Source organism: Megalops cyprinoides, chromosome 19 (genome assembly GCF_013368585.1).
Source record: "Megalops cyprinoides isolate fMegCyp1 chromosome 19, fMegCyp1.pri, whole genome shotgun sequence".
NCBI classification, from domain to species: Eukaryota; Metazoa; Chordata; class Actinopteri; order Elopiformes; family Megalopidae; genus Megalops; species Megalops cyprinoides.
In genome coordinates, this window is record NC_050601.1 from 29780941 (window position 1) to 29806805 (window position 25865).

The following is a 25865-nucleotide window of genomic DNA, read 5'->3' on the forward strand; positions in this document are numbered from 1 at the left end:
GTCAGTTGCACTGTATTGTGTTTGTGGCTGTTTGAAATGTCAAAAAATCCAATAAAATTTCAATTGAAAAAAAAAAGGAAATTCAGAGCCATTCAGAGCACCTTACTCTTCCACCTTTCTTCCCTTTTCCTCTCTCTTAGGATATATAGTAACTTAGCTTACAATGATCATTTAACATTCACATCTAATCAGAACCCTATGGGAAGGTGTACCAATTATCTTCAAGACTGATTCAGCAATGCCTGGCGTGTTCAACAACTCTTTCCTCAGGTTTGTCATAGTGTCACTGCTCAGCAGTTTCCTCCCAGCAGACTGAGCAGAGAGGGCCTTCAGATGGAGGAATTGAGTGGTGCTTTAGGGACGGCCTGTGGTCAGCCCTTTATCTCTGCAGTCATAAAGAGCCATCTTCCCCCTGAAGCTCACCACTTCTCTTAAATGATTTCCTGTAGGAGCTTGTGCAGCAGCAGTGCTCTCCCACCACCCTGTCAAGTTTACACACCTTCCTCAAAGTTTACACCCTTTCTCAGAGTTCACACACCCCCTTCAATGTTTATATACCCTCCTCAGAGTTTAAATCCCCACCTCAGAGTTTCTTTCTCCTCAGTTTCTTTCTCCTCAGAGTTTACACACCCCCCTCAATTTTATGCCTCTTGCCTGTCAAGTTTATACACCTCCCTCAGAGTTTACACTTCTTCCCTGTGGGGTCACTGCTGTTAGCTCTGGGGTGGACTCTTCGGATGGCCTCTCTTACAGCACGTTAAAAGGCCACATCTGTAATTGGCCAATGTCTTCAGCTTGTTCATTACTACAAAGCATACTAAATATGGTTCCAAACATGATATGGGTGGGACTATGCTGTTGTGCAAAATACACCACTTTTACACAAAGACCTGCCAAAATCATACCATAAGGTTACTCCAGATCCAACAGGCTATGGCATGCATGCAAAGCTACAGCACACTGTCCCTGGTAACACTCCAATCTGCAGTAAATCTGTAATATAGGCAGGGATGTGGGGACTGTAATACTGCCAGGGATGTGAGGACTGTAATTCAGTCAGGGATGTAAGAACTATAATACAGGTAGGGATGTGACTGTGATACAGGCAGGGATGTGACTGTGACACAGACAGGGCATTTGGCGACTGTGATACATGCAGGGACGTGGGATTGTAATACATACAGGGCTGTGGTGACTGTAATACAGGCAGGGATGTCAGGACAGTAATATAGGCAGGGATCTGTTGACTGATACAAGCAGGGATCTGGGGACAGTAATACAGGCAGGGATGTGTGGACTTTGATAAAAGCAGGGATGTGACTGTAATATAGGCAGGTATGTTCAGACTGTGACACAGGCAGGGAGGTGGGGACTGTCATTCATGCAGGGATGTGGGACTGTAATACATGTAGGGATTTGACTGTAATACAGGCAGGGATGTGGGACTGTAATACATGTAGGGATCTGTTGAGTGTGATACAAGCAGTGATCTGGGGACTGTAATAAATGCAGGGAATTGACTGTAATACAGGCAAGGATGTGGGGACTGTAATACAGGCAGGGATGTGGTGACTGTGATACAGGCAGGGATGTGGGGGCTGTAACACTGGCAGGGATGTGTGCAGTTATGCAGTGCAGAGGACGCAGGTACTCTGGGCACCATCACTCACGGTCAGGGCAGCTGGTGATGACCTCACACACTGGGGGCAGTTCCTTCTGCTCAGCGTGGTTGGGGGCAGAGCTGGGTGGGGCCATGCCATTGTTCTCTAGGGCCTTGCTGAGGGGGACCTCCACCAAGCTGGAGGGTTCTACCTTCTTTTGAAGGGGCTCTGGGACCCTGGAGCAAGAGGGTGGTGGCTCGGCCCTCCGGGAGGCTGCAGCCTGCTCCTGCTGTCGTCCCAGGCCAGGCTCCACCCGTCTGAAGGATGAGTCGAGAATTCGGCTGTGGCTCAGCACCTCTGGCCTCTTCAGCCCAAAGCGGGAGATGCCAGGACTGGGGGAGCTGTCTACCTGTTTGGACAAAATGTCGATGGAAATCTCTGTCCGGCGAGAAACAGACTCGGGGATCCGTCCCCCTGCCAGCTCCATGCGACGCAGGCCAGCCTTGGGTGAATGCTCTGCTGTAGGTCTCGGGATGGGCTCAGAATTTCGGGCTCCTGGCTCCTGGAAGTGATGGCTTGAGGCGGAGAAGGCCATCCGTAGGTTGGGTGTTCGGCGACCGTGGGAGGAGGGATGTGCAGATGTGTCCGCTTCCTCCACCTCAAACGACCTCTTTAGAGCTGCGGGGTGACATATCAGTCACTCATCACTCACCTGAAAAAGGCTTACAAGCACCAATCACCACCTCTATCAATATCAAGCTCACTCCCAATATTGTGGGAACGGTTTCAATACTCGTCTCACCATAATTGTATAATACAATATAAATGAAGACATTTTTTACTCTTATAGTACTTTAGGATGTCTTATCATACTTTTGAAAAAGGGAATAAGGGGTATCAATGGTGTGTATGCACTAAAAGCATGCTGAGCACTTTTCTTCACATAAAATGGTATTTATGAAAAGATACTTGCGGGAAAAATATGCGTACCTCCGCGCATGGTCTCGAGGTGGCATACACATAAAATTTGTAATTTGCAGATTGGCGACACCAAGAGGAACTAACAGTGATGCAAGTAAACGGGTCCTGTGTCAATCATTGATGAGTGTTATTGCGCATGCATCCATGGAAATACTGGTTTAACTGTAAACTGTGAACAATGTCGGACATTATGGCAAAACTGACTGTCAATTTGGCATTATTATATTAACATTGTAACTGGGCGTTGTAGTCAAAAAAATTAAAATGTCACAGATCACCATGTGTAATCAAACATTTTTAATGCGTACTCCTATATAACAGGCTCATTTACAATGTGTAAGCTTAAAGCATTCACAATCAGTACGGCTGTGCTAGTGTCAGGAACGGGGATCGGGACACAAACGCGGACCACCGGGTAAACGGAACCAAGCGTTTAATTGTAATCAGCGGGCAGTTCGTCGTACAGGGACAGGCAGGGTTCAAAAACACGGGGAAGCAGTCCGGGGGCAGATCCAGGATCGGAAGTCGGGGCGGGCAGAGTCGGTAACCAGGCGGGCGAAAAGTGTCGGACGGGTTCAAGTCGGCAGGCGAAGGACGAAGTCGGGAGACAGGCAGGATTCGGCAAACAGCAATCAGACTCGGGGAAACTAAAGCGGGGACGAGACAGGAAGAACTCACTGAAACGAACTAGCAATCAGACAGGGACACGCAGGGGAGATATAGGGCAGAGGTAACGAGGCGATGGGATGCAGGTGAGCAGGCAGGCAGCGGGGCGGGGCTGTAACACAGGGGAAACAACACAGGTAAGGGGAAAAAAACGAAAACACCGCGACTAAGGGGGTGGAGCCCTGACAGTACCCCCCCCCCCCCCCCCCCCCCCCCCCCCCCCCTACGGACGCCACCAGGCGTCACAGCGGGTTCGCCAGGGTGTCGGCGGTGGAAGTCCCGGATCAGGGCCGGGTCCAGGATGTCCCTTGCAGGAACCCAGCTCCTCTCCTCGGGACCGTAACCCTCCCAGTCCACCAGATATTGCAGACCGCGCCCCCGACGCCGAACCCTAAGCAGGCGGTGCACGGTGTGAGCCACCGCTCCGTCAATCAGGCGGGGCGGCGGAGGAGCCCGGGGAGCAGGGCAGAGAGGGCTGCGGACGACGGGCTTAATCTTGGAGACGTGGAAGGTGGGGTGGACACGGCGAAGAGAGAGCAGGAGTTTCACCCGGACCGCCGTGGGGCTGATCACTTTGGCGATGGGAAAAGGGCCGATGAAGCGGGGAGCCAGCTTGCGGGAGTCCACCTTGAGGGGAAGGTCCCGGGTGGAGAGCCACACTCGCTGACCCTGGCGATAGCGGGGTGCCTTGGAGCGGTGGCGGTCAGCAAACCGCTTAGCCCGAACCGAGGAGCGGAGCAGTGCGGTGCGCGTGCGTCTCCAGGTGCGACGGCAGCGCTGCACAAACGCCGTTGCCGAGGGGACCCCCACCTCCTCCTCCTGGGCCGGGAATAGGGGAGGTTGACAGCCCACACAGCACTGGAAGGGCGACAGCCCCGTGGAAGCAGAGGGAAGGGAGTTGACGGCGTATTCCACCCAGGGGAGGTGCTGGCTCCACGCCGACGGCTCCCGAGATGTCAGGCACCATAGCACCGTCTCCAGCTGCTGGTTGGCCCGCTCGGTCTGGCCGTTGGACTGGGGGTGAAAACCAGAGGACAGACTGACGGTGGCCCCCAGTAACCTGCAAAATGCCCTCCAAAAGTTAGATGTGAATTGGGGCCCTCGGTCGGACACCACATCGGAGGGTAGACCGTGCAGCCGGAATACCTGGCTAATGAGTAGCCGAGCGGTCTCCCTGGCGGAGGGCAGTTTGGATAAGGGGATGAAGTGCACGGCTTTGGAAAACCGGTCCGCGATGGTGAGGATGGCGGTGTTACCGTCAAATGGTGGCAGGCCAGTAACGAAGTCCAGGGCGATGTGGGACCAGGGCCGTCTGGGAACAGGCAGGGGTTGCAGCAGACCGGCGGGGGGTCGGGTGGAGGTCTTACTCTGGGCGCAGACCGAGCAGGCGGCGGTGAAGCTCCGGATATCTTCCGTCATAGTGGGCCACCAAAACCGCTGGCCAATGAACGCCGCTGTGCGCCGGGCTCCAGGGTGGCCAGCGAGCCTGGATGAATGCCCCCACTGCAGGACCTGAGAACGGACAGACTGGGGAAGAAAGAGGCGGTTAGGGGGACAAGAGCTGGGACCCGGTTCATTCTGGAGGGTGGTGCGGACGGCGGTCTCGACGTCCCACAGCGCCGCTGCGACAACGCATCGGGCTGGCAGGACTGTGCTGGGTTCCTGGGAGTCCTCGGCCGGGGCGTGCTGGCGTGAGAGGGTGTCGGGTTTACCGTTCTTAGAGCCTGGTCGGTATGACAGGGTGAAGTCAAAGCGGGAGAAAAAAAGAGACCAGCGGGCTTGTCGGGGATTCAGGCGTTTAGCTGATCGGACGTACTCGAGATTCTTGTGATCAGTCCACACCAAGAACGGAGCACTCGCCCCCTCCAGCCAGTGCCTCCACTCCTCGAGCGCCAGTTTGATAGCCAGTAGTTCCCGGTCGCCGATGTCGTAGTTACGCTCGGTGGGCGTAAGGCGGTGGGAGAAGTAGGCGCAGGGGTGGAGCTTGTTGTCAGCGGACGAGCGCTGAGACAGGACCGCCCCCACTCCCACGTCCGAAGCATCCACCTCCACTACGTACTGACGAGCGGGATCGGGCTGGGTAAGGACAGGCGCCGAGGTGAACCGAGCCTTCAGGTCGCGGAACGCCTCCTCGGCAGCCGGAGCCCAGGTGAACGCTCTGTTGACCGATGTCAGGGCGGTGTGGGGAGCCGCTACCGTGCCGTAGTTGCGAATGAAGCGAAGAAGAATCCGGCCCCCGCAGGAGAGGAGGAGGGGCGAATGAGACCGGCCGCGAGAGACTCCCGGATGTATTTATTCATGGCCTCGGTCTCCGGTGGCGACAAAGAAAACAGACGCCCCCGAGGGGGGGACGAGCCGGGCAGCAAATCGATGGCGCAATCATACGGGCGGTGAGGAGGCAACGAGGTGGCGCGGGACTTGCTGAACACCAGCTTCAGGTCCATGTATTCGGGCGGCAGTGCTGACAGGTCCGGGAAGTCCTCGGGAGCAGAAGCGATCAGCGACACAGGGGTAACGGCATCCCGAAGGCAGTGGGAGTGGCAAAAGGGGCTCCAGCCCAGGATTCGGTTACCCTCCCAATCGATGTGGGGGTTGTGCCGGGCTAACCAGGGGTGACCCAAGACCACGGCGGCTTGCGGGGAACGGATGACGTTGAGGACGATCTCCTCGCGGTGGTTGCCCGAGACGAGGAAGTTCACCGGGGGAGTGGCGTGGGTCACGCGAACCAGGGGGGCCCCGATGATTGCGTGGGCTTCCAACGGCGAGTGCAGAGGGACGCGGGGCAGGCGCAGCCGGGCTGCCAGGTCGGCGTCGATAAAGCTGCCCCGGAGTCAATCAGGACGGAGACAGCGTGGCTCTGACCTCCGACGAGCAGGGTGGCTGAAAACAGAGGACGGGTCTGAGGAGAATGACGCAATGGGGTTACACTCACCTGCAATCCCCCCGCTGCGGGTGACCGCTGGCCCTTGGCCGGGCAGTTCGCCACAAAATGGCCAGACTGCCCGCAGTATAGGCAGGACTGGGTGCTGAGTCTCCGTTGGCATTCCGCGGGAGACAGGCGAGTGCGGTCGACCTGCATCAGCTCAGGGGTTCCCGGGGATGGTGGTGCAGGGCTCCTGGCCACCATCGGGAGGGGTTGCTCACGGACAGGGCCGGGCAGGCTGCTGGACGCTCTCTCCCTGCGTCTTTGCGAAAGGCGCTGGTCCACGCGGATGGCCAGGTCCACCAAGGCCTCGAAGCTGGCAGGCAGCTCCCGAGTGGCCAGCTCGTCCTTGATGGGCTCCGCGAGACCGTGGAGGAAGGTGTCGAATTGGGCCTCCGCGTTCCACCCTCTGGTGGCGGCCAGGGTGCGGAAGTCTATCGCGTAATCCGACACCAACCGACGCCCCTGGCGAATCTGCAGCATCTCTCTTGCTGCCTCGCGGCCCTGCCTGGAACGGTCAAACACCCTTCTCATCTCATCAGCGAAATCGGCATATGAGCGGCAGAAGGGAGCGCCGGCGTCCCAGACAGCAGTACCCCACTCCCTCGCGCGGCCTGTCAGCAAGGTGATGACGTAGGCGATCCTCGCCCGGTCTGTGGGGAACGTGGAGGGTTGCAGCTCGAATATCAGGGAACACTGCGAGAGAAACGAGCGGCAGGTTCCCGGGTCCCCTGCGTATGACTCGGGGGGTGGCAGCCGAGGCTCCCGGCTGGGAGGCGCTGGCGGAACCGGTGGGTAGGCAGCCGCTGGCGGAAAAGGTCGGGAAACTAAAGCGGGGACGAGACAGGAAGAACTCACTGAAACGAACTAGCAATCAGACAGGGACACGCAGGGGAGATATAGGGCAGAGGTAACGAGGCGATGGGATGCAGGTGAGCAGGCAGGCAGCGGGGCGGGGCTGTAACACAGGGGAAACAACACAGGTAAGGGGAAAAAAAACGAAAACACCGCGACTAAGGGGGCGGAGCCCTGACAGCTAGTGCTTTTAGAGGATATCAAGAATAATCTAATCAGGCATGAACGTGTGTTCAGGGATCAGGCAAACTTCTTCGCCAATGATGATGTATGGCTAATAAGTCGCTTTAGATTGCAAAGGGCCATTCTCCTCAGCCTCTTTGAGGAACTGGAGCCTCTTCTCCTCAGAGAAACGCAGAGAACCCAATACCGGTTCATCTCCAAGTTCTAACCACCTTGGGTTTTCTTGCCACCGGGAGATTCCAAAAAGAGCTTGCGGACAGGACGGGAATATCACAATCCTCTCTGAGCCGTATCACACCAATAGTATGGGAAGGGATCACCCGGATGACTTCAAAGTATATAATGTTTCATTACACTGCGGAGGAACAGGCCAATATCAAAATACACTTTGCAGCAATGGCTGGTTTTCTTAATGCAATCAGTGCAATCGACTGCACTCACATTGCAATATGGGCACCAAAAGAGGATGAAGTTGTTTTTGTAAATCGAAAACACTTCTTCACCTCCTCCACTGTATGCACCTCTGGTGAAACTGCATTCATAGCAGTCACCACTTTGAGCCACACCGCATTTTTCCGCCGATTTGAAATGCCGCTAGTCTGGCCTCCAAAAAGGACATTTTTCCCTCCTCTCCACCTCATCAACCATCACCTCTATCTCCGTGTCCAAATAATTTCTTTTCTTACCTCCTACCACTGATCCTCAACATCAATCTCTGCATTTCATTCACATTTACCTGGGATCTTTATATGCTAATTTGACTAATTTACAGGCATGTCTCGGTCCATATAAGAACAATTGTGGGAATGGACATTAAGCGTGTTCATGTGCACATAATCTCACGCTGATTTGATTTACGCTCAGGTTTATGAAGACAATCAGCAGTCCGTGGTGTTTGATAACTCTGATGAAAAACCTCCATACACAAATCGTGGGATTCTGCATACCCTATGTTCCTAAGGCAAGTTGTACACAAAGATTGATACATATAGCCTAAACCTTAGAGTGAGAGAGAGAGTACAAAAACAAGAAATCAAACTCATCAGAAGGACAAAAAACGAGTCAGGTAAACAAATTTGCATGGAACTGGAAACTTCATTTAGCAAAGAAGGCTGAATCCACAGCAGGACCTCTCCCAAAACAAGAGCTGTGATATGGATTAAGAGTAAGCTCATATTTAACACCTTCCTGTCTTTTGGTATCTCTGAATCCTGTAAAATCATACTGGGATGACTCATTTGGGACACTCCTAGCAGAAAGACAGGGGTTATAATGAAACTGGCAGTTTCAATAGAGCATGCACTGCTGTCTCCTTCCATTTTTACCTTCTAGATCCAAAGCAAAATAATACAATATGAACAGACCCACCAGTTAGTTCCTTCATATCCCATCAAACACAGGAAACCAAACACATTTTACATGCATTTCCACATCTGCTGCTGAATGCAAATATAGCAAATAAGAATGATACACAAAGAGACATAACCATTGTACAGCATCAATATAACATTTGATTATGAAGATGAGTACCTTACAATACCAACATCCTAACACACACACTCACACATTCACAGTAATATACAATATGTACATTTACACTACAGAAATCTAATGGTGAACCAGCCCTGACCAACAGCAGCTACATTACTCAAACCATTTAGTTGTGCCCTGCTTATTGCAACACATTTGCAATATTGCAGAAACTTGAAGCTGTATTCATAAGAATTCCTTAGAAAGTGAATAAATTACCCATTGTAATTACACAAAAAAGCAAAGTAAAACTGTAGCAGGACATAAGTAAAACACTTACATGGTTACACAAAGAGTTAGTTCTTGGCAGTGGTCCAACACAATCAATAATAATTCTCTCAAAAGGTTCAACCATCACAGGAATTGGCCTTAGTGGAGCAGGGGGAATGACCTGGTTGGGCTTTCCCGAAATTTGACAGAAGTGACAGGAACGGCAATATTTAGTAACATCAGATTTCAGAGCTGGCCAAAAGAAATGTTTCAAAATGCAACGATATGTCTTCTTGACTCCAAGGTGCCCAGATAGTGATCGTGAGCTACCGCCAGAACGTGACTTCTGGAGGACCTTGTAACAGCTATGTGAAACACAGAATTCCACTCATGTGCAGAGATAGGAGGTGTCCATTTGTGTATAAGTACATCACCATCTAAAAAATAAGCTACGGGATGTTGTGACAAGTCCGCCTTGTTTACTGCCGTGGAGAAACATTGGACAAAGATGCATCAGCTCGCTGGGCAGCAGCAAGTTGCACTCTTCTGAAAGGAAGTTCAGCGTCATCTGTAACAGGAGACTTAATCTCAGACACATCATTAGGTACAGGAGGAACCGTAGTACATTTAGACACGTGTAGAGTCATCCTCACACAGAAAATTGTCAGAGAGATCCACCACATCTTCGAATTTACGAGCTTGAGCATGCGTGACCACACATGCTTTAAATATAGAGGGAAACTCATGCACTAACTCATCTGTGCAGACATTTACTTCAGGGTCACCAGTGATTTCAGGCAGGGAAAACATGTTTCCTCCCGTTAAATCGTTACCAAGGATGAAGGTAACTCCTTTAACCAGCAATTTGGGACAAACGGTGACTTTCACAAACCCCAACACATCTGACTGTAGATAAACAGTGTGTAAAGGGATTCTCACAATCCCTAGCTCAACAGCGGAGGCAGAGTGTAAATAAGACCTACACTCTTCACAGGGCCTTGTGATTTCTGTAGCTGGGTTTTACAAGAGGGACAAAGAGTAAACTGGTGAAAGTCGAATCTTATGGCCATCACCACAAAACAACTATCCCACAATCCAACAAATGTACAAGTACCAACACCCCCCCACCACAAGAACAAGCGCGGGAAAAAAAAGTGGATGAAGGAAAAAGTGGACGAACCCCCAATCTGTTATGGCCCAGTCTAGGGTGAGATCATAACAGGGATAAAAGGGGAGACCAAAGTTGTAATACGGCAAATGTAACAAGAATTTATTAACAGAAACATAGTAAGAGGGGGTGACGAGGAACACAAACTCAGGAGTTGATAAAGCCGAAATAATAAACAAAAGACACTCTAACTAACAAGGGGGGAAACTAATTGACCTAACACAAAAGAAATACCAAACAAAAATACAACAAAACTTCCCTTTCTCCCTTACTAACAAAACCAGTGTGAAAAAAAGATATTGAAAAGAAAATAGCACTGACTCCCTACTTCCCACACCCAATAACAGTGTTATGGAAAACCAAAAAAAAAATACTCACAGTTACATACGAACAAGGACCTTAGACCTTACAAACTACGAAGTACAAATAATAGCTACATATACAGAAGCGAATACCGACAGAATGAATACAGACAGCGAACATCGGGGAGCGACAATGGTCTTGCGTGGACGGAGCCTCTTTGAAGGGAGAGGGCTGACCAGGAAATGGGGAAAGGCTTCAATCATGGGTGAGAGGAGGAGACACCAAACGAAGGACACACCTTGGGGAAGAGACAGACCTGGGGAAAACGTAAAACAACGCAAAGCACACAAGCGGAATGAAAATAAAATACATTGGGGGGAAAAAAACAAATACACAAACGACCATGATCTAGATATGTTGTAATATTTGAATAATATTTTTGTCCGTCACACCTGCCCAATCAGCCAGCTCAGCCACACCCAGTTCAACCCGCTCTGCCACGCCCAGGCCAACCCGCTCAGCCACGCCCAGTTCAACCCGGCTCAACCACACCTACTCATCAAGCGCACCTGTGACTCATCCTCTATCAAGCCATGGCTACATAAGGATTCAGTTTCAGTTGCCTTATTGTGAGGTATTGTTCCTGCAACTTTACCAAGCCATCTCTCTGTGCTATTCTGTTGTGTGATTCCTGTGTTTTGACCCCTCGCCTGTGTTTTTTGGATCTGGTTTTGTACTGCTTCTTCCTGTTGCCAACCTGTTTTGTCCCTGACTACGTTTTAGCCTTAGTGATTAAAAACCTTGACTGCACTTGGATCCCAGTCTGTTTCATTACACTGTCTACATTTTAAAATACAATCTCATGCATTGAAAGAGTGGGTAAGGCACAAGCCACACAGTCACAGTGTGGTAGTGAAATTTTTAAAGTTTTGCTACTGAAAAGGTTACTAGCTTCTGTGAAAAGCAAAGATGATCTCTTTTTAGAGGCGCAAACACTCCCCTACTAGAATACCAACACACTTTAAAACAGAACTACCCCTTTCAATTTCAGGAAAATAATAAATAAATATATTAATAAATAAAATTAATTAAATTTTTTTTTTAAATAATCCAAAAATACTGTCTTGAAATTTGAGCAGACTGATTACAGTGACTAGGGGGCAGACATTATAAAATACTGAAAGTATTTCCACTTTCATTAATGCAATTTTATGCACGTACTGTCATATTAACAATGTACTCTACAAAACATGTATTGTATTACATACAGTGAATTACATACAAAGAAGGGATAGACATTCCTCCCTGTTTTCCTGCCACAAACCATGCATTGTCACTAAGTCAGAGTCAGAGCCACCAGCTTTTCATCCAGCAGTTTTGAAGGCCTTCATCCTGCTTCCATATCTAAGCTCCATGAAATGTCTTTTTGGTCACGATGCCGGATACATTTCTGTCATGTTGTGCACACCAGAGCTCAGACTGCAGGGCAGGCCTGCCAGCTGAGAGCTCCACTCCCACTGGTTTCTGTATTTGTGGAGGGGTTTGCAGCGTGCAGCATGTGTTCCATGTCACTGCTGATTGGCCTTATTTGCCTGCTCTCCCAGAGGAAAGTACCTCTTATCCAAGCCCAAGTAGACATTCCCAGGGGGAGGCCCTCAGTCAGCCCCCCCACAGACACTGTTTCACTCCTGCTATTTCACAGAACAGTTTCTGCCCCAGGCTTGTTGTGTGGGGAGGGTCTGAAGTCTGTTTTTTTCTGTTGTATTTATTTAATATACACATTGCTGTATCTCTAGTTGTGTCTCTGATATAATTTCCAAATAAGTCCTGTCATGTGATTCCCTGATCACTGCCCTGCTCTGTACTCTTTAAAGTCAATAATGCAGGTTTGAGCACAGAAAGAGGAAGTAGATTTTCACACAGGAACAGGAAGTGGAGGTTCACCACAGGCATGTGAAGAGTAAGCCATGAGGACTGCCCTGCCCTCAGCAGCAGAGCAGAGGCTGCTAGGAAACTGCAACTCATGCCAAATGGCAAGTCTGAACTCCACCCCCTGACATTTCAGCTGTTCCATCCACGCTCTGGGAGGCTGACGCCCAAGATTATGGGGCGCTTTAACACCCTGGTCAGTACGGCTGGGCAGCCAGTGAAGTGGAGAAGGCCCACACTAGACAACTGTGACAGCTGAGGATTAAAGTTTCCTCTGGGATAAGAAAGAAAGATTTGGATCTGCCATCAGGTGGGGACAGGAAACCCCAGGGAGAAAGTGCTTCCCCCTCCCACAAAAGAGCATCAAACAGCGAGATGAGCAGAACACATGGGTTTTCTTTCACAGAGCAGGAGTGTGGCCAAGAAGAACAACCTCAGAATGCACTGGAAAAGAGTCAAGCACTGCAATGGCGATTCTGTTCTCTTCTGTTCGATATCTGTTCTCTTAAAAGCTGTCATGGCCGATAGCTGACAGAGGTCCACCTTACAATGAGCATTTGACAGGTGTATGGAACAGCAGCTCGGACTGAATGCTACACTTCCTGGAAAATGGCAGAAAGTGTTTGAAATTGGACCCCCAGAAGATGTGTTAGGGTTTGGCAAAAGCACAAATCTCTTCACCGGTCATTATGCAGCTGAAAGGTATGGGATGCATGAAGGTTTGATGTGTCCAAACAGATATTTTTCCTCTCTTTCATTTTCAGGTTGAAGCACCTTCTTCTTGAAGCAACCTCTACTGCTTGTTAAAAAATGGGAGCACTAACACAGCATGTGCTGTTCCTACAGTGTATCTGTGTCTACTCTTTTTTCACTTCTTTTTATTTTCTCCTATTTCCACCCTTGATAACCATTGAGCTTGTGCCATCATTATACCCTGAGGCACTAGGACAAGTGCAATCTTCCAATACACATGCGTGTATTAGAAGCACAGCTGCGATTTTTCACATTACAACTCCCACAGTGCATCACATGGAGTCCCAACCCTCATTGGAGGAAGGGCGTATCTTTTGCTGTCAACAACATAGCAAAATTTTTCGGGCAATTGAAGAGTCACCAGGGGATCCTGACAAGCAATATGATAAGGAACACTGACTGGTATAACCAGCCCTACTGAAACTGAAGGAGGCCAATCATTTGCAGACTCCCAGTCAGTGTTGACTGAGGGCACAGCCCGGACTCAAACTTGCTATGTCAGGAGCACAGGGTCCAGCCTCTGAGAGAGCCTTTACCAACAGAGCTGCCCAGGGACCCTGTGCTTGCTTCTTCTGATGCTATGTGACAATCTACCCACTACATCTATGGTTCAGATTTTAAAATTGTCAACTTCCTATCTCCATCAGAGTAATTATGAACCAGCAGCAGATCACTACGGTTTTCCGCTATGTTGCGACTTTCTGTGCCATCAAGGGCAGGCGCCAGATCTTTAGCTTCTTCTAACAGCCTAATGAGCCTATCACTTCAAACATCTCACCTGTGACCTGACGACCTTCCTTCATCACTAGACATTCATCTGAGAGCTTTTATCAAGAAAAGCGAGAGATGAGCAGCCATGTGTGACCTGAAAGACTGTCAGTAATGCAGACAGTGTTAGAATGAGCTGCTCATGCCCTTCAAGAGGAAAAGGTTGCCTGCAGGAGGTACCCAGTGATCAGCTGAAAGTCACATGGTCTGTGCATGGAGAGCAGCTCCTAAGTGCTGATGTAAATATTGCATTGTACATACACCTACAAGCACAAGCACAGATGCACCAGGCTTTCTTACTCTGAATGGCTGATAATTTCACAAAGGTGAGGGGAAGCACACAGAGACCACAGCTCCACCAAGAAAACCCTGGTTTACCACACTCCAGTAGATATGCATCTCCATACAGTACTGTAGATGAAAACACAGGGTACTCATCTTTGGGGTCTGATACAGGGACTTAGCCACCATGGGGTTAACTCTTCAGGTAAGGATGGAAGCGGCCAGCAGGATTTTTGTACTTGTGGATGGGACGGGCTTGTTGATCGTGTCTGGAAAGACATCCCAAATCCTTGTTTGGAGGCTCAGTTACACCAAGGTTTCACCATCAGGCATCTGGGTTACAAACCCGCCATCGTCATCCAGACATGTTTCATGGAGACCAGACCAGATTCTTCACACCCTCTCACAGTAGCCTTTCTGTTCCTGGCAAAAGTGAGCAGCCCCACTGGCTGCTGACAATGATGCAGAGCCGTGAATGAGAAGCGTGTTTCTCTGCATGTGCTCTGACCATGCTCCCTGTCTGCTCGGCCCATGGTTGGGCTATGCTTAGAGCGCCAGCATTTTCAAGGTTATACAATTACGCTTTGAGTCCCTCCACCTGCCACACACACGGCTGCATGCCCTGCAGTCATGACTGCCAGCGTGGGTCTCTACAGCATTTACCCAGCACTTGCTCTGCAGGGCATGCCAGAATTTCCCAGGAACCAGACAAACCAACGAACAGCGTAGCTTCCACAGGGATTAAAGAAGAAGAATGCCTGCATCCCACAGTAAATAACACTTCTACATCCTCCTCCCATTGTCCCACTTGACTTAAAATGGCATTGATATTATTTTTCAGAGAATGTGTAGCTCCCTCCAGTAATTTCATGAGCAAAAGCGTTCTTAGTTGACTGGCTGTTTATTGAAAGGCTCACTGTAACAATCAACATCCAACTCACTATGCCGTGAGAACTACAAAATAAAGATATGGGAAATAAAATACATGAAAAATAAAATGCAAACAATAAACTCTCATTGTACTTCCTTACACAACTTAAATGCGATCAATTCACTTTAACTTAACAGCATTTACATGACAAAAATAATTCTCAGCTGAAATAATACAACATAATCAATGTATCAAACAATGACATGTTAAATATGTGGCTAATACATTCACACATTTGCCTCATTCAGCTATCTAGCATCAACAGTAATTCAATTTGCATTTACCATCCCACTAATTAGTATTTGTGCTAATAAATCGCAAAAGACATAAATCGCGAAACATACCTCATTGGCCGCTTATTACAAAAGGGAGAACGGTAAGTCTTCTAACTTCTTAACCATAACGTGGTACATTATACTCTTTGAATTGCATATTAACATAAACTTTTGAAAACGTATAATTCACGTGGGCGAAAACCTTATAAACCTAATAATTGTGCCTCACAACAACAGTTCCTACCTATTGAGTTCTGCTATATGCCTTAAAGCTACATTACTTGTTTAAACATAAATGTGGGAAAAATCATAAATGAATATAAACTGAATGACTGGTGTCAGTTACAGAATGGCCTTGGAAGAGATGGCTTTCACACTTGCAGGCCAACTGCAGTCTGATCCACCAGGACCCCAGCATAAGCCCAAACCCTCCAGAGCATGCTGCTCTGCTCTGGCAGCAGGCCACCTCTAGAGACACAGTGAAAACGTTCCCTCCCTCTCCACTAGAGAGAAACCAGTGAGAGAGCAAAAGAAAGCTGATTGCCTGAAGCAGCACTGGAGTTGGCACCTTAAACCAGTTACACATTTTAAGCAAACGGAAATAACCCATAAAAGCTGTTATAATGATGAGAAATGACTGTGCTTGCACCCTATGAGATATTGTTGGGAATGCTTATTACCGGCAGCTGCATGTGATTGTGAGCATGTGGCCTGCAAGTCAAATAGTGTGCATATCTTCAATACAAATTGAAAGGGTTAAACCTCACTAGGAAGTACTGCCCAAATATGGCATTGTCTTCAGTCAGCTGTAAAGCGCTGTGAGGAAACTCCATCAGCATCAGAGCGTGCGTGTGAGTGCGTGTGTGTGTGTGTGTGTGTGTGTGTGTGTGTGTGTGTGTGTGTGTGTGATTAATCACCAATTCTTCAGAATATTTGTGTAAACTGTGAAATAGGCAAAAAGGCACAGCTTCCATCAGGGGCGTTTCTAGCTATTGAAAAGATCAGAGGCTAAGTCAAGTTTGCCTGGTGCTTGTCAGCATCGGTAGGCTGGGGAGGTTATGTACTTTATAATAAATAAATATTATCACACCTTCGGACGCTGCAAGTCAAGTTCCACTCTGTTACACACTGTCTGTTGTTTTCCTATAAACACCTCCCTTTGAATGATCGGACCTAACGACACCACTGGCTCCCACCATGGTTGGTTTGATTCAGACCAAAATGTATGAAAGAATCTTTCTCTCAGCTTTAACTTTCTCTCCTTTTTGCTCTGTCCCATTCTTCCTTTTCCTCTCTCTCACTCTCTCATCCTCTCCCTTTCGTGCTTTCCCTTTCTCTCCCTTTCTCTCTGAGCCAGTTGAAAATAGGCCATCTTTGCAGAGGAACATCTAGAACATCTAAAATGATCTGGTTTACTCTCCACAACATTGATTCTTTGTCTTTAAAATCACATCACTCACAAGAAAGTCGTGACAAACATCACATGACCCTATCTGTGACTGTACACAGTATAGCAGCCAGGCCTTATGAACAGTGCACTGAAGCACCAACTGGACACACGTTAGCAGGGGAAGCTGATCTGAGAAAAGCTCTGGTCCACGTGCTGTATGAAGAGGCAATTTAATCTGAGCACCACTACTGTTCTGATAGCTCTGTATTTTGCAAAAGAGCATTGTAAAAGTGCAATTGTAACAGCTTTCCTGCTGTTCTCAGGATCCACTCACAGAATGTTGAGTTATTCTCTTTTCAGGCTTAAAGACAGTATACAGTCCTAACTGATATAAAACTGTATTCCAGTATTCATTCTAATCCATAAAGGTACTAAACTTCCAAATATGTTCTAATAAATCTAACTCCAATGGACTGTATTGTTCTGAAGCAGTCTAGGGATTTACAGTTGTATGAATCTACAGTATAACCCAGAGGTGGAAAACCCCAGCTTCAGAAAGTAAAAGTCCTACCATGTATTAGTTCTAGCCATTCACTAAACAAGGTGATTTCACTGATTAGCTCATCTACCTGGCTTAAGAGTTGTGCTAATTAAATTCAGCTGGTGTAGTGCATGGGTGGAACAAATACGTGGCAGGGCTTTTACTTTCTGAAGCCGGGGTTTTCCACCTCTGGTATAACCAGCAGACTCATCCAGCCTATCCAGCTATATGGATCTACAGGATATAGCACTAAACTGACACTAAGTGTGCAAGTCCCAAGTTCCCAACACAAAACAACAACTGTGCCAATTTTGTGCCAACTGTGCCCTAAATTCTATTGAAAAAAAAAAATTAACCTCAATCAATAAAGTTGTATACCTGACCATTATACAAATGACATTCACGTGAACAGAAATTACTCTGAGAGGCATCTTTACTTTGTGTCCATAGTAGAAGTGAGAATCTTTACTGGTCTCACGATTCGATTCGATTACGATTCAAAGGGTAGCGATTCGATTACAAAAAGATTCTCGATTGTCTCGTTTAACAGCTGTTTTCAAAAATAGCGGTTGTAAATTAGCGATTACGGTTATTTGTTTTTCAGTTGAATTATATTTAAGGTTAAAGAAAATCCACTGTTTAAAAGACAAGTTTTTTTCCAACCTTTTCGCGCGTACGTTCACACCGGTGTGGTTTGCCGTTTAACGCGTATGCTAAAACCTGTGCAATTAGAACACTAGATTGGAAAAATTCTAGCTAATTTTAGCTTTGAGGAAATAAAAAAATATATAGCAAATGCTAACTGAAAACTATGAGAAGCTTAATAACGCTAAAAATCAGCAAGAGTTTCCTCTAGTCATTACAATATTAATAATTCATTGATTATATTTTTCCTAAACATGAAATATAGTTATATGTGCAGGGCGAGACATGGTGAAAAAGGTTTATAACAATATAACTTATATATTATTATATTAGGAATTATTAGTTTAATCCTCGGTTTTGCGATAGAAATAAAGACTCGCCCCCTGATTTACTGAGGTATTTGCAAACCAGGTAGATTTAAAAATATTTTTTATGTGTGCGCCTAAATTAAAACATGCTTTCACTGGGCGGTATAGTGTGATTAAATAAGCTGTTTTTCCTTTAAATCAGGGGCAAGGAGCTTTTTTGCGCTCTCTGGCTGACACTCCTTGAAATACATATTCATCAGTTCTACGGTTCAAGTTGATCCCCGGGGAAATCCCCGCAAATAAGTAATAAATATATACTTTTACGTTATAGCAGATGCACTGGAATTATAGTGTGTGTGTGTGTGTTGCAGGATGCGCCCAGCGGGCTCAACATCGTGATGTCTGTCAGCCATCGGCCAACCCTAGTTCTTAGAACTAGTCCGGTTTTAGCATACGTGCCAGACGGCTAATCACACCAATGTGACCGTACGCGCGAAAGGGTTAATTACAGTTTTTAAGAATCGATTATTTTCTTTTTCTGCATAGATGCAGAATCTTTCACTTTCGCATCGCGATGCATCGTAAAAACTATTATTTTCCCCAGCTCTAGTCCATAGACAGAAAAAAACACACCTTACTGACCTTACAATAGATACTTACTGAGTGGTATCAAAACCAGATTACCGTTCAATTAACAGCTCGTTGAGAGAAACACCCTGGCTGTGCATTAAACTTATCTGCACATTCTTCAGTACCCATACCTGTACTAATTAAACATATTATCTAGAGCAAACACACATTTTCTGTGTATCAAAACTGTGCTGTCAATAGCTACTGCCACATAGTGACTGTGTGCTGAAAAGAGTGAGCATGTCAATCTGATGTGCATAATGCAGTATTTTCCCATACTCTGCTGATCTCAGGGAAACATTTTACTGCACATGCAGCATGCTTCAAATGCAGGGTGGTACCTTTACCACGACTTTACTGCAGTGCTGCAGATCTTTTGGTAAAAGGTAGCTCATTAGCTGACACAGGCCCAATAAGTCTGGTCCTCTGCCAGTTGGTCATGGAATGCACTGCTTCTAAAACAGCAGTTCCAAAATGCAGCCTGCTAAAAACGGAAAGTGTGGGATATCACATTTTTCCCTGAACACCCCTCAATTGGAAGGTCTCATTTAGCTGCACATAAAAGCTTCCAGGAGTGAGTCTGCCCAAATTCTCCTGCAAAACCTCTCTATATGCTCCAACATTACTGCTCCCATGGCTCTGCAGTGGACACTGTGTTCAACACACTTCATTTAAGGTGATGCCATATTGCAGCAGTGTGGTCACATGGTAGATCAAGGGGCCAAACATACATACTCACACACACTCACATATACACACTTGCACATACCTGCACACTTGCTCACACGCACACAAACAAACACTCGCACACACACACACACACACTCACACGTACATACACAATCACACACATACACATTCACATACACACACACACACAAATACACATACACACCCCCCACAGGCCCATTCACAGAGGGGTTCCAGAGCAGCAGAGCCATGACCACACGCTGCAACTCGAGTTCTGTTCTGGTCCCCAGCATTTTCACATTTTACCCACAAAATTTGCCCTCTCTGGGGAATTCCCTCTCCCAGCCCAAATGCCCCTGTTCATCCAAGACCCACACTCTGATGGACTCCACCAGACACCACTGGACTCCCCTGGGCACCGCAGCCCTTTGACAGGAGACAGCTCTCTGCTCTTGGGGGGGGGGGGGGGCAGTAATTCTAACAGGTCTGGGGAGCAGCCGTGCAGGAATGCAGGAAAACAACGATAACATGCATAAACCCAGCTTTGTGCTCCATGCCTCAGCCTGTTGTGCTGACCCAACATCTCCACAGTCCTGCCAGGGGTGGAAACCATACTGCAGACTGACTGGAGCTGACAGAGGAGACCCTCCACAAATGTCAAACTGTTTCTGGGTGAAATCAGTTTTTGTGAAAATGGGAGCCAACAAGGGGGAGAGCAAGGTGTCTGAGTGGCCCCTTTCAGCTGGAGGTGACAGAGGAGACCAACTCCAGCACCGCAGGGATGAAAAAGAGAGAAGGCAGTGGAGAGGCAGTGAGGTGACAGCGGAGGGCAGAGGGGCCCCATCCTGCAGACTTAGTCAGCGAAGCCCTCGGTTTGTCAGGACTCCTCGTATTTTACCCCCCCCCCACATGAGACCTACCAGCTACCAACAGGCAGCAGCCGCTTCAAACAGCAAAAACCACTCAGCGAAAGCTCACACAAACACTCAGCGAGAGCTCACAGCAGACTACGCACACAGCTATCCAGCCCCGGTTAGCTGCGCAACAGAGACTCCAAATCATCAACACTGTCTCCTCTTCACCCCACTGCCACATATTTTAGCTTTGCAGCCTTACTGACCCTGAAAATGAAGGAGCAGAGCACAGCAGTGGCACACAGAGCATAAGGAAACAAGAATGGACTGACCTTCGAAGTCTGATATGATTCCTTCCAACTGTGCATTGACAGCTGCATCAGACATTTTGGGAATTTGTGTCAGAATAGTGAAATCCCGTCCTGACAGAGGCAGCACTGTAGAGAGGCTCTCCGGGTTTTAAACAAATCCCAAATTAGGAGTCCATGTGAAAAGAGGGCAGCAGCTACGGCTCACCGATCCGAGCCCACGCTTTTCTTAAAGGACCAGCTCCCATTTTCCTAGAGCCCTGCAGGGTTCAGAATAATGGGCCGATGACAACCACCACCCCCTTCCCCATTTCTAAACTTCTCTCTCTCCTTCCATCCCTCCCTCTCTGTCTCTGTCAGTGTTTTCTCACCAGGTTGGTTTCACTGTGAATACTTCCACTTTACTCAATGTGAAAGACTATCACACCTACTGTCCACTAGTGAACAAACATTACTGTACATGCAAACACACACACAAAATGAATGTCCTTTTCACTCACACACTCATACACACACATATAAAGACATGAATATCTCTCTCTCTCTCTCTCTCATGCACACTCCGGGTGTTTAACTATCTTCTAGAAAGAGCACAGGACTGGAGAAGGCCAGACATCCAAACAGTGAGGGCCTATCAGTGAGAAGACCTTCAGTTCAGAAACTGTCTATTCAGCGTTTAGTCAGACATGACTCACTCACTAGTCATGAATTCATCTTCAGAAATATGACACACAGTTAAAATGCTTTCAACACAGTTCAACTACACTAAGAGATGAAACTACATCAAGAGATTTCTCTTCATATTTAAGATATAAATCTGTGAAACGGTTAACTGCTCTGGAATTCATAACTGATAATGCTTACCTAATCAATACTGGTTTGATGCCAATAAAACAATAGCATTCTATCAGGAACTGCACACACAGATGTGTAAGCTCTGGCCAATCGTTCCTCTTCAACATGTAGTCGAGTCTGACTGTGCAGTGAATGTACAGTTCACAGCATCTCACACTTAAGACCATGACCTGTGACCCACAAGACAGCATAAAGGCCTTTTTACACTGCAACTGCAAACCAGTCTGAACTGGTCCAGTACAGCCCCAAGCTCACAAACCTGGAGACTGGATAAAGTTTGTGCTCTCATTAATGAAGATTAGCTATCAGATGGACTTGTGTTAATGGAATATAGAATGTAATTTTAAGATATTTAATTCAAACACAGATCTGCAGTAAGGCTGCTGAATTCATAAACAGGTTCTAGGAAGCGGTAGGTCATAACCAGGTCTGGCTCACTAGTCAATTTAAATCAGAGCTCATAGTTTGCACAACAAAGCACAGCACTGTGCTGTAGGGATGTGAGGTCTTAACCCATGGTCTTAAGGTGGTCACTGAAGATACCACAATCTATGGTGGTCACTGCAGTCATTCAAGAACCATGACAATTATTTCCAAGGGCAGGGGGTTCAATGGTGTTCTGCTGGTCATTCAGTCAACCCCCAGTTTCATTGACTAAATAACTCATTCCCTCACCACCTCAGATAGTGTGTGGTAAGCGTTCTGGTGCAAAATGGCTGGCATGCATCACCCAGATGGGGGCTACACTTTGGTTGAAGTCAAGGGAAGTCACCCCCCTTCTGTGTAAATCTTTTAGAGATCCACGAGAGGCACCATATAAAATGCGAGTCATCATTTACTTTCATCAATCAATAAATCTTGCATTCTGATTCCAGCCTACTTCCTAACCAGGTAAGTGAATCTCCCACTCCCCAGCCCTTATTTGACACCCAGCTTCCTGTAGATTCAGAGGAAAGTCCCAGGCCCATGAGCAGCCTATATATTAGTCACCAGTTCGACTTGATTAGAAGACATGACATCAGAGTGATAATACACACAGTGATGGGGTTTCTGGAGAATGGATGCATTCTCAGCAGACCTTCATGCTTGCAGTACTTATTCACATTCATCTCTCTTCAACCCCTAGAGGCTGGTTTGTGCCCTGCACTTCCCTGCAGCTGTCTGAGTACATGCTCATTTTCATCTTCAGTGGCAGCTGCACTTATAACCCTCTCCTTTGCATCCTTGTTTTGGAATTTCTGGAATATGCCCATGGCTTGTAAGTCACCCTAGGAAAGGCATGTGCCAAATAAGTATAAAATAATAAACAGCAAAAAAGGTCCCAGCAGGTATCACAAAAGCGTGTGTTCCGCTATCATAGCTTAAGTAATCAAAACAGTGACTGGGTGAAATCCTATAAGCATGGTGTAGTTTTCCACAGCTGAGGCCCAAAGGATTTGATAACTAACAGCTTAGTCATAAAGACAATGGCCGTCTCTTCTATCACTGCTGTACAACTGGCAAAGCACGACAGTTTAACAGTACTGCGCTGAAGTGGGGCTCACAGAGCATTTATCAGCATTTATCAGCTCTCAGTAAAGGCTGTAATCCTTCTTATAAGCACATATAAAAATCATAACTAGCTTATGAGAACTGACTTAAGGTTATACAGTATCCAATGAAAAGTAATATCATATCAACAACATAGCATCTTATGTTACGTGTCCTATGAAAAGTAGATATATGCTAGTTATAACTTTTATGACTGCGTATCACAGTCATGTGTTATGAGGTACGACGAATGCTACATGAGACTCACTTCAGATAGCCAGAGCTGTGGTGAGTTTTATGAACAGCAGAGCCAGGAAAATACCGAAAACAGATGTGCAAGCTATCATTCGCACCCATGCACACACATTACAGCTCTGCCTGCACACAAACAGGAAACGCGAGGAGTTTTAATCACAGAATACGCTTAGCTGACAGGAAGTGGACCTCTCGCATTTCTGCATCAGCACTCAGGGCCGAGAGCCCACCGCACTTCAAGCCCCTGCTCTTTCGCCTGGCGCTTCTTTCCGTGGCTATCGGACAGCGGGGCCGTGATTCCAATCCTGTGGTGGGCTGTCCCCACTATGTTACCATCACTACCTCATTAGCAGCAGTGTTACGTTAGCACCCTAGCTCATTCCTTCCAGCAAGTCACAAGCAGATTCCTTCACAGCAGATCACATTCTGAGCAACATTCTGAAGGGACAGGAAACTTGCCTGTAGTTATGGCTGAGGGTCAGCCACACAGTCCATTATGTGGGAGCAAAATCATTTATAAGCACTATTCTCTCACCCTGCTCAGTAAACACAGGCAGAGAGAGGGTGACATACAGAACGAGGCCATGTCAAACCAACATGCGGTCACTGTTTCTCACCTTTCACATCTATATTGATAGAATTCAGCATGATGAAAGCCAAGAAAGAATGCAGACTTAATAATAATGTCTTTTTCTGTTTTTACAATATCTCAGAAGTTCAGTTCAGACTCAATGAACTGTAAATGAGAAACTGGAATGAGTCCTAAAGAGCACTACAATCTTAGCGCAGTCATACAGTAGGTGGGAGCATGTGCTGCTGGTTCAGTGTATTGTGTCTATGAATGGAACACCTCCCCTTCGCTCACACAGAACAGCTGAGAATGTGCTTCAGCAACAATACAGGAACCCCTCGATTACTGCTAGCCCTCATCTATAGGGTTGCCAACTTTGTGAAATGGAAATAAGGAAAGGGGGGGGGGGGGGGGGGGGTGTTGAACTGAGGAGCTCCAACTACTGTGGACCTATAACAAATATACTGGGTGGTAAACCTGCATTACCTTTCAGCAGTAGACTTACTGTATCTAAAGATAACATAAAAATGACCCCACATACTTGGTTGAGAAGTCCTTTCCATACTATACATAATCACATCGAGGAAACTGCAATGGCGTCAACCATTTACCAGACATGTATCTATTTTTTAGGAATACGTGTGTAACACATTATCATTCAAGAATTTTATTTGGGCTGTGCAAAACAACAGTTTAACATATATTATTTTCTCATTCTTTAGAATAAAACAGAACTGTATTTTAAGAAAAACAATGTATATATATAAAAACTTCATTGGATGGACTCTGACAAGCTTCTTGAATCCCTCATTTTCAATGGTGCTAATTGGAAGCATGTCTTTTGCAATGCAATCTGCAATTGCATTTGTGTCATCTTTTTGTGTCTTTTCATTTTTTGTCATAAGGCACGTTGCTGGAAAATGCTGATACGATCGTTTGCTGCTGGGTAGTTGCACTGAGTACTGGCCTGGTGCTTGTCGAGGGTCCACTAAACCAAGCTTAACAACACCCGTTTGGGACATCCTTAGAGCTGGTCATGGAAACTGCTTTTTCTTCGGTGTTGCTCATTTCGCTTATTTTGCTTATTCCGCTCCAACTACAAGCCTGTTAGCCACTGTGTCTGTAAACAAAACCATGTGCTGGCCTGAATTTATATCTCCCACCGTGCAACCTACAAGTGCAATGCACACCTCTATTCCTGCAACATGATTGGCAGTTCATGATTCATTTCTGTGAAAGCTATCTAAGCATGGAAATTAATTATATCGAACATTTGTCATATTTCTATCAAGGAAAATTATATCGCGATAATTATGGTTATCATTTTATCGCCCAGCCCTACTTTAGAAAAAAAACAGACCTGGGATTATGAAGAATTTCAATCATTAGCGCTGTCGGGCATATCGTTCTTTCCCTGTTTGGGTCGTGGAACATAACATGACAGACAGGCTGAGGGAGAGCAGCAGGGTTTCCTTCTAGCTCATACATATCACCCTGTCTTAATAGTCTAACCTGTAATATGCCATTTCTCTCCCATAGAATTGCGCTGAATTGATTCTCAAAAATACGGAACAAAGCACGGAACGTATCAGTTCAATACAGAACACGTCTTTTAGTTTTCAATTACGGGATGATTCCTTATTTTACGGGACGTTTGGCAACGCTACGTCATCTCACACCCAGTACCCCCTACCGCACACACACACTAACACATGCAATAACAGACTAGCACACATACACACTCACTCACACACACACACACACTCACACACACACACAGACACTTTCCCCCCTTCCTTGCAGGAGTACCATTAACATTCTCCATAGAGAGGATCTGCACAAAGGGAGATGCTGACCTGGAAGGATCAATCAGTCACCACATCCCACATCACAAAAATATTGAGAAGTCATTAATATATTAATATTAAAT

The 25865-nt window shown here is 46.9% G+C and overlaps 2 protein-coding genes across 2 annotated transcripts in view; both read right to left on the minus strand.

Annotated features, from left to right (window-relative positions):
* Positions 1 to 1903, minus strand: part of LOC118794645 (septin-9-like) — a 75519-nt gene extending 73616 nt beyond the window's left edge. The window contains exon 1 of the mRNA XM_036552897.1: positions 1671 to 1903. Within this exon, the coding sequence (XP_036408790.1) occupies positions 1671 to 1755 (85 nt within the window). The 5' untranslated portion in view covers positions 1756 to 1903. The remainder of the gene's footprint in view (positions 1 to 1670) is intronic.
* LOC118794025 (septin-9-like) lies at positions 1809 to 20889 on the minus strand. Its single transcript, XM_036552154.1, has 3 exons — positions 20749 to 20889; positions 1915 to 2279; positions 1809 to 1829 (listed from the first exon to the last, which is right to left on the minus strand). Exons 1-3 carry the CDS (start codon positions 20801 to 20803, stop codon positions 1809 to 1811), a joined length of 441 nt encoding a protein of 146 aa, XP_036408047.1. The 5' UTR covers positions 20804 to 20889.
* Between the last annotated feature and the right edge of the window lie 4976 nt (positions 20890 to 25865).